Source organism: Eucyclogobius newberryi, unplaced genomic scaffold, assembly GCF_026437365.1.
Source record: "Eucyclogobius newberryi isolate DKJ021-1_F unplaced genomic scaffold, fEucNew1.0.hap1 SCAF_15, whole genome shotgun sequence".
In the NCBI taxonomy this organism is placed as follows: Eukaryota; Metazoa; Chordata; class Actinopteri; order Gobiiformes; family Gobiidae; genus Eucyclogobius; species Eucyclogobius newberryi.
The window spans coordinates 20,062,101-20,070,883 of record NW_027315779.1 but is presented as its reverse complement, the minus strand read 5'-3'; the positions used below and the strand labels follow the sequence as shown (position 1 = coordinate 20,070,883).

Genomic DNA, 8,783 nt, shown 5'->3' with positions numbered 1-8,783 from the left:
GTCCTCTAGTCTCTGTAAGAGGATCCCATGATCGACAGTGTCAAAAGCAGCACTCAGATCTAACAGAATTAAGACTGAGGCTTTGCCCGTGTCAGTGTTCAGGCGGATGTCATTTGTCACCTTGACAAGAGCAGTCTCAGTGCTGTGATGAGGTCTAAAACCTGACTGAAAAACATCAAATGAGTTGTTTATTAAGAGGAAATCTGTGAGCTGTTGGTAAACAACCTTTTCAAGGACTTTGCCCCAAAATGGCAGATTAGAGATGGGCCGGTAATGACTCAGTACTGCGGCATCAAGACTGCTCTTCTTTAGGAGAGGCTTTATGACCGTAGTTTTCAAAGACATTGGGAATGTTCCAGATTGAAGTGACATGTTAACTATGTGAGTGAATGGTGCTAACAAACTGTTCAGCACAGACTTTAGAAATCTGGTGGGTAACACATCAAGGCAGCATGTAGATGAACTCAGACTGGTGATGATCTCATGGACAGTTTTGTCAGTTACTGGTGCAAAGTGAGTTAGCTCTAAGTGTCTTGGTGGTTTTAGGGTAATTTTTTGCATTGTGGGATTTATAGCATTTTTAATGCCCTGAACTTTGTCATTAAAGAATAATGCAAACTCATTACACTTGGATGTGGAAATGAGTTCTAACGGCAGCTGAGCTGGAGGGTTTGTTAATCTGTTTACTGTGGCAAACAGGACACGCGAGTTGTTACTGCAGCTTCCAATTATTTCAGAAAAATATCTTTCCCTAGTTCTACATAAGATTAGGTTGTACATGTTCAGCTTTTCTTTGTAAATCTCTTTTTGAACCTGGAGCTTTGACTTGCGCCATTTCCGTTCGGCCCTGCGGCACTCCCTTTTCTGTGCCCTGACCGAATCATCATTTCTCCACGGCGCCTTCTGCTTATTTTTAACCATTTTAGCCTTTATAGGGGCGATGGTGTCCAGAACATTCAAAACACTAGAAGTAACAGAGTTCAACAAATCATTTACATTAGAACATGAGACATTTTCAAAGTGTATCATTTCCATAAACAGTGCACCTGTGCCATCACTTATGTGTCTCCTCTGAACAACTGCAGGACCAACCAGAGGTTTGGGAGAAACAGACAGGTCAAAGAAGACACAGAAATGATCAGACAGAGCAACATCGATCACAATAACATTTGAAATATTTACCCCCTTTGTAATTATGAGATCTAGAGTGTGTCCTTTGCTGTGGGTGGGGCCTCTCACATGCTGAGTGAGACTGAAGGTTTCAAGGACAGCATCAAGCTCTTTAGCGTTTCTGTCACAAATATTATCAACATGCACATTGAAATCACCTGTAATGACCAAACCATCAAAGTCTGTGCATATGACTGAAAGCATCTCAGTAAAATCATCAATAAAACGTTGGCAGTGCTGGGGAGGCTTGTATAAAACAATGAAGAGAATGGATGGAGACCGTTTTAGCTCCATTTTAAAGGATACATACTCAAATGATGAAAACACCCCAAAAGACAACCTGCGGGTAATTATTTCATCTCTAAAGACAGCACAGACTCCACCCCCTTTTTTGTTTTCTCGTGTTTCAGATTCAAACTTAAAGTTGGGTGGAGCAGATTCTATCAGAACTACATTTCCTGTGTTTTTGTCAAGCCATGTTTCAGTTAAAAACATAAAATCAAGATTATAAGAAGAAATAAAATTATTAATTAAGAGAGATTTGTAACATAAGGATCTGACATTTAGCACAGCAAGTTTCAGACTAGTTTCAGTGGGACTGGGCTTTATCTTTTCACAGGGAATATGAATCACATTTCTCAGATTGGGCCTGGCTCGCATTTTGTTTTTCCATCTGTGTGATGATGTGACTACAGAAATAGCACTAGGGGGGGCTCTTTTTACATAGGGCCCCGGGTTGGTTTGATTTTTAATGTGACAATAAGTCCCGGCAACGCTGAGACCCAGTGCATCCTAGCTATGGGAGATACCAGGTGAAAGGCGAGGTTGGATGGGTGGTGGGGCTTTTGTAGCCAAGGAGAGTTTGGGACCAGGTGAGAGGCGAGGGGGGATGGGTGGTGGGGCTTTTGTTGGTGTAGTCGGCATAGCCCTTGCTATATTGGGCGTGAGTGGAGCCATCTTAATGCCTGATTTGATCAGACTTTCAAAATGGCTGGGAAGGCCCATGGGTGAGAGTGGAGATGAGAAGGAGAATGATGAATCTTTAGTGGGAGTAGATGTTGCAGGGGGAACCCAGGGCTGGTGTGAAGGCAGGGGCAATGACAGGGATGTTGTTGGGCTTGTCACAGATGGGTCCAAGGCCTTTGAAGATTGTTCCTTTACTGGAGGCGGTGGAGGTGAATGTGGAGCAGCTGGAGCTGAATCCTTTGCTGGTGGTGGTGGAGCAGCTGCTGATGAATCCTTTGGTGGAGGCTGAGGTTGTGGTGCTTTTGATGTTGAAACATTGGCTCGGTCTCTGGCTGATGGAGCAGGAATTCTTCTCTCATTCCTCTCTTCTCTAACTATCTGCTCAGGACCCTGTCCAGGCCCAGTCCAATGCCTCAGAGCGTGGAGCAGGTTCTCTGTCAGCACCCTCACTCCACCTCTGCATAGGTGGGGGCCATTTCTCTTAAACAGGTCCTCTCGTTTCCAGAATAGATAAAAGTTCTCAATGTAGTGTAGTCCTCTAGGGGTACACTCTTTGGACAGCCATGTGTTCAGCTGAAGAAGCCGGCTAAACTTGTTTATCCTCCTGTCGATGTTTGGAAGAGGTCCACTTATGAATGTTTTGATTTCCATTTTATCAAGCACGTCGAATAACTTCAAGAAGTCTTTTTTCAAAACTTCAGTCTGTTCCCGCCGCATGTCCACTGCACCCACGTGCACAATCAGCTGTTTAGCTCCTCCATGCTTAGCCATAATATTTGGAAGGAGTGACGTTATCTCAGAAACAGTGGCGCTTGGAAAAGAATGTGTGTTTATCTTTTCATGCGTCACGTGACTTATCGCGCCGTCCCCAACTAAAACAATCTGCTTGACCTTGGCTCCTGGCACAGATCCTCCTCGCTGTATTTTGGCCACGTCATCTTTCCTTTTTTCATTTAATTCCATCTCTGAAAGTGGTAAAAATCTGTTGGTGAGCTGTATTTTAGGTGACTTCACGTTATCTTTGTATCGTTTAGGCTTTGCTCCAAGTTTGTTCCAAGAAACAGCCTGGTCTTTCTGGTTTTTAGACAGTTTTGGAAACAACACAGAGTCACTGCGGTTTAGGTTGAAAGTAGCAGTTTTTCTTGTAAACAGTGTGCTCTTCTTACCATCGGTTGACACAGGAATGGTATCGTGAAGAACTTTTTCAGATTCCAAAACAAATATCCGTGTTTTCAGCTAATTAATTTCTTGTTGATATTTCCGACAGCGTTCACAGTCTTTCTCCCTTCTTCTCCCGGACATGTCGCTGGCGTCAGAAATGTCGTTAAAACTGGAAGAAATTTCTTAAAATCCTTGGTTTACTTGAAAAAGTCTAAAGCAAAAATGTTTGGAAGACAAAAACTGATTAAAAAGCAAAATAAATAAGGAAAGCAGCGATAGCAAGCGGAGCGAGCAAAAAAGCGTGTGCACTCTTCGGAAGCAGGATACAAAAAGCTCAACCTCCCGCACAAGCTCAGGCTCTTTCCCCCCATCAAGGTGACGTTCGATGTCCCCAGAGTTAGTCTTTGTGTCTGGAGATCTGGTCGTCGAGGCCCCTGCCGTCGACTGCCGCCCAGATCTCTCTGCACCGGCCCCTTATGGATCCTGGGGTGGTGGGCCCACGGGAGGGCGGCCCCACGTCGCTCTTTTGGGCTGTGCCTAGCCAGCCCCCGTAGCCTTTATTCTTTAGGCTTTATTCTTTATGCTTTATTCTTTAGACTTCATTCTTTAGACTTAATATTTAGCTCCAGTACTAGTTTGTTTAAGCTAAAGAATAAAGTCTGAAGAATAAAGTCTGGCGGCAATGTAAACTTGGATACCAGCCACCATAAAACAACAACAACAACAACAACAACAACAACAACAACAACAACAACCAGTTGTGTAATGTAGTTGTTGTGTAAAGAAGTGTAATGTGCAAAGTGTGTGGAAAAAGTACTGCATTTGTGTGAAAGTACTGCATGTGTGTAAAAGTACTGCATGTGTGTGTAAAAGTACTACATGTGTGTAAGAATACTGCATGTGTGTAAGAGTACTATGTGTGTAAGTAGTAACTTGTTGAAGAGTGAAGTTTTGTAATTGTGCGACAGGTCAGTCCCAGAACACGTGATGATGCTTTGCCTCCTGGTGCCACAGTTTCTCTGACAGCAATTCCTTGTGAATAAGATAAGATATTCCTTTATTGGCCCACATGGGGAAATATTTCATTGATGCAACGCAGGTAGATACAGAGGTAGATACAGAAGAAAAGAACAGATCACTTATAGGAAGTTTGAAAAACACTCTCAATAGAAGATCTCCAATAAGCAAAAACTCCTATTTATATAATAATAATAATAATAATAATAATAATAATAATTATATATATATATATATATATATATATATATATATATTATATAAGAAGAAGAAAGAAGACTATATAAGAATAATAGGCACTTTGACATGGTGTTATGAAAAAAACTCCAGACATGTGATTTTGTGGTCCTCCATTGGGGTGTTCACACATTTTCCCACGCTTCATCTGTCAAAACAAGTTACCTTCTTTTTCACATTTATGTTAAATATTTAGTAGTGGTCCAGATTAGTAACGCATTAATATAAATAAATATTACTCCCCTTGAAAGTTCTGATTTATAAGCCTTCCTAAAAATTTCAGTCACAGGGTTAAAATGGTAATTACTTTAATTTATTGGTTATAATAACACAAACAAAGATTATCTTTTACAATTTAATAACTCTAAAAATCCACTAATTACCTGATTCGTGTGTTTTGATGATCAGATTTCTCTTGGACATATAAACACACCAAAAATTCTATCTATTTGAGTTTGGCCATGTAAATGTACCCATGACATGATTTCTGATAACTCCAAAAACATATGGTAAGAGTCAAATTGTTGGTGTGCATAACATAACACAAATATAGCTAGTTTCCTTGCCAGACATATGTCTTGATTTTTTTTTCTTTAATTCAAATTATCAAATGGTGATTTGTTGCATTATATGCAATGACATATATTTTCAAATTTCCTGTTTGGTCTTATGGCTTTTATTGAGATGTCTGCAGGCACAAACAATTAGCATAGCCATGCTGAATGCTGGTTATAGTAATACAACATGTATACATAAGTGAATCAATATGCAGAGACAACATGACTTAACAGTCAAAAGTTAAAGCCTATTTTTGGAGGGAAAAATTATTGTTTTAATACATTATAATTTTCTTAACTAAATGTTAGACATACTTGTTGTTAATTCTTTGTCAGAAAATAGTGAATGACTTAACAATATGACAGAAATAGTCTTTTGGGCATATTTCTGTCATAATTTATACTTCTAATACATATTTTTTTTTGTTTCTGTTATGTTTAAGTAAAAAAAAAAAAATCTAATATTTGTTCAAGAAGGAAGAAGGAATTTTTGAGAAATCCACTTTATCAAACCAGTTTGGGTAATCTGGGGCGGCATGTTTTGATAAAGTGGGAAGGTCTTTTGTACCTAAGCAGTATAAAGACTCAAAATGCTCTAATGAGGATCAAGTCATAATGTTGTTTATATACAGAATGTTGTTGACCGTGAGCGTGTAGATGATGAGAAGGGGATTAGAGGATTAATGCGTGTTCGGGCCTGTACTTGTCTTGTCTTTCAACACTAAAATGCCATTTATTAATTTCAAAGAAAGTGTAGAGTTAGGCATAAAAAAGACAAAAGGTCATGCCTCTCATTTAATATATTTGGCTAGATATATTCTTAGAAAACAGGGCAAGGGTTCCAGAATGATATAAAATGACTGGAAAGTTGGAAAAAGAGCACACATTTCTAAAAGTGTCCCAGGTTATTCCTGTATTATACTCTGTTGACATTTTTTGAATTTATTCCATTTTATCCATCATCTGATAAAAATAACTATCACGTTTCTGGGAAGGTAAAATGTAAGAAATAAAGCTATAATAACCCACGTATTTTCAGTCAAATCAACCCTTCTGGGCTGAATCGGGATCAAGTTTTACTCCAAAATCATGAATTTGAAACCTGATTTTCGTCTAGGCATCAGAGGCCAAAACCAAAGAGTCCAGTCAAGTGTTTGAACTTCAAAAGGTTCAGGAACAGCTTCAGTTTGAATTGGAAAGTTTAGTCACGCGTTTTAGGGAAAATCAGCCCGAATGATAAACAACATCACGTCTTCTGAATCGCATCATTGCTGTATCCAAAGAGGAGGCTCGAAAAGGGGAAGGGACGCGGCCCAAAGTTAAGCTACTGTCAAAAACACAGCTAAATTCAGACACGAATGCTTCGACATAAAAGCATGAAGAGAAAAACCTGGTTACATGAGCTTTATTTTATACCGGAAGTTACCTTTCTTACACCTCGACGTAGCTTCCGGTTGTCCCTGGACGTCGTCGACTCTTGGTGGAGAAAAGCTGTAGTAGGGCCGGGGTACGGCTTCGCGAATGTTGTCGTGAAAAATAAGAAAATACAGTTGGTTAAAGGCCCGAAAACGGATTCACATCGTGTTTAAGATTTGTATGAGTCGCGTTTGTTTGGATTGATCATTTTTCGGTCGATAGAAAATGGGAAATTGTCACACCGTTGGACCAAACGAGGCCCTGGTGGTTTCAGGTAACGTCAACAGTTAACGTTGTTATGTGGTTACTGCATCCTCGTAGAAAACGTCAATGATACTCCCTGGTTATACAATCTAAAATGTCTAGAGATGTTTTAACAACCTTTGACAGTGTATCTCACACAGCTCCCGCCCCAAATGGAAATGCTGCATTCTCCACGCGAGCTACTCTGGATTTACGCGAGGATTCCGTCAATAAAGGATGTGTTACTTCAATAATTAATGCAAACATGCTTTTAATGGTCAAGTATCCTGATGGGTTTTGACCATTACTTGCACCTTTTTCATGATTAACCTGTTGAGTCACTAGTTTTAGGCCATATAATTATGATTTGTCTTTCTCTTAACACTAGAACTCAGAGCAGTCATTTTGATTGCTGCGAGACATATTGCTCTGCTTAGGTAGATTTCTGGTGTTCCTCAATGTTTGACTTTTTCTGCCTCCGGATATGTTTCATTTCTGTTATTATTTGGAGAAATGTTTCAAATGTAAGTGAGATTTGAGAGTTCTACCTTTGAACTCCCAGATCTATTCAACCAGTGTAATTCTAAGGGGAGTAACTGCCATAGAATGTTGGTTGCCTTGACAACGGGAAAATGGTTACGTTTAAAAATTAAATTGAAATGAATAGTGAAACAGTGAAAATGGTTGCTCTGGGAGGTAGAAGGAGAACTCACCAAATCACACTTAAATTTGTAAAATATCTCAAAATAATAACATAGACATAAAACACATGTACAAGAGAAGTCAAACAGTGAGAAACATCACAAATCTACCTAAGCATAGTAAAAAGACCTCATAATATCTCAAAAAATAGGTATTTTTAGAGATCTAGTAGTTTCAGACTTCTTGGCATTCTTAGCTATTGACCACAAAGGTGTAATTCATGTTCATCTCTGGATAAGCTCACGTGTGTGATGTTTTGAACCCGCAGGTCAAACTGTGGAGTCTCTGGCCTTTATCTATCAAAGGCCTTCATTCATTTTCATTATTTGATTTGGCAGAGCTCTGCAGAAGAGGATTTCTGCTACACTCTACTGATTTGGTTTCTGCTGGGTTTCCTGTTTATGTCCTCATTTGCTGAACCCAAACCTAAAATTTCATATGGGATTTTCCATTGTGGGTAAATTAGTCACCATTTAGTGGAATGTAGATTAAGGTCATGTGTCTCCTTTTTTACCACGTCATTTTACAGAAACATACAGACGACGCAACATCAGGACGTAATGGAAAATGGTCAATCATCGGCAAATTTGTTCTTTTAGAGCATGATCAATCAGCCTTCTTTAAATGGGATCGTTAATATTTGTACATTTCTGGGAACGTTGGCAATATATCAGGCTTTAAAACACAAAAATCTAATGTTTTCTTTTTTTTGGTTTGGACATGTTTGGTCTTAGTGGTTCCATCAATATTGTGTGTTTTTAGATTTTATCCCTGGAAAAATAAAAAATCCCTTTTCCTGGTCTGGCCACGGTTAAATCTAGACTAACTGGAACTAAACTTAGACCCAGCTCAAAAATACTATATACTAAAAATAATTCTCACTAAAAATAACAATATTATAGTAAAAAATGAAATGTGGACTGTTAAATCACCAATGAAATTTCCCCATGTGGGACAATAAAGGAATATCTTATCTTATCTTAAATGTTATTGTCATTGTGGATGTCAGGATTATTCAGGCTCGTGACATAATTTGACAGATATTTCTCCTTTTGGCACGGTTTGAAAGAGAACCTAGAATCTCGCTTTTGATTTAGCATCGTGTCAATAATTGTGAATAGTTGTAAAACTGCGATTGTTCTTCACACAGTAATTATATTGTGACATCTTATAGTGAAGGCATCTTATTCAGTTCTCGTATTCTTTTAGCACACTGCTCACTCAGCTCTTTTGTTAAATGGCTGCCCGTGTGACGTGTGTTTCTGTTTTCCCTCAGGCGGCTGCTGTGGCTCAGATCAGAAGACCTATGTTGTG

General features: G+C 39.1%; 1 protein-coding gene across 1 annotated transcript in view; it reads left to right on the top strand.

Annotated features, from left to right (window-relative positions):
• Positions 1–6,576: 6,576 nt before the first annotated feature.
• The window catches only part of LOC140361041 (flotillin-2a), a 9,880-nt gene continuing 7,673 nt past the window's right edge, over positions 6,577–8,783 (top strand). Inside the window, exons 1-2 of the mRNA XM_072446622.1 lie at positions 6,577–6,798; positions 8,746–8,777. Coding sequence (XP_072302723.1) covers positions 6,750–6,798; positions 8,746–8,777 — 81 coding nt within the window. The 5' untranslated portion in view covers positions 6,577–6,749. The remainder of the gene's footprint in view (positions 6,799–8,745; positions 8,778–8,783) is intronic.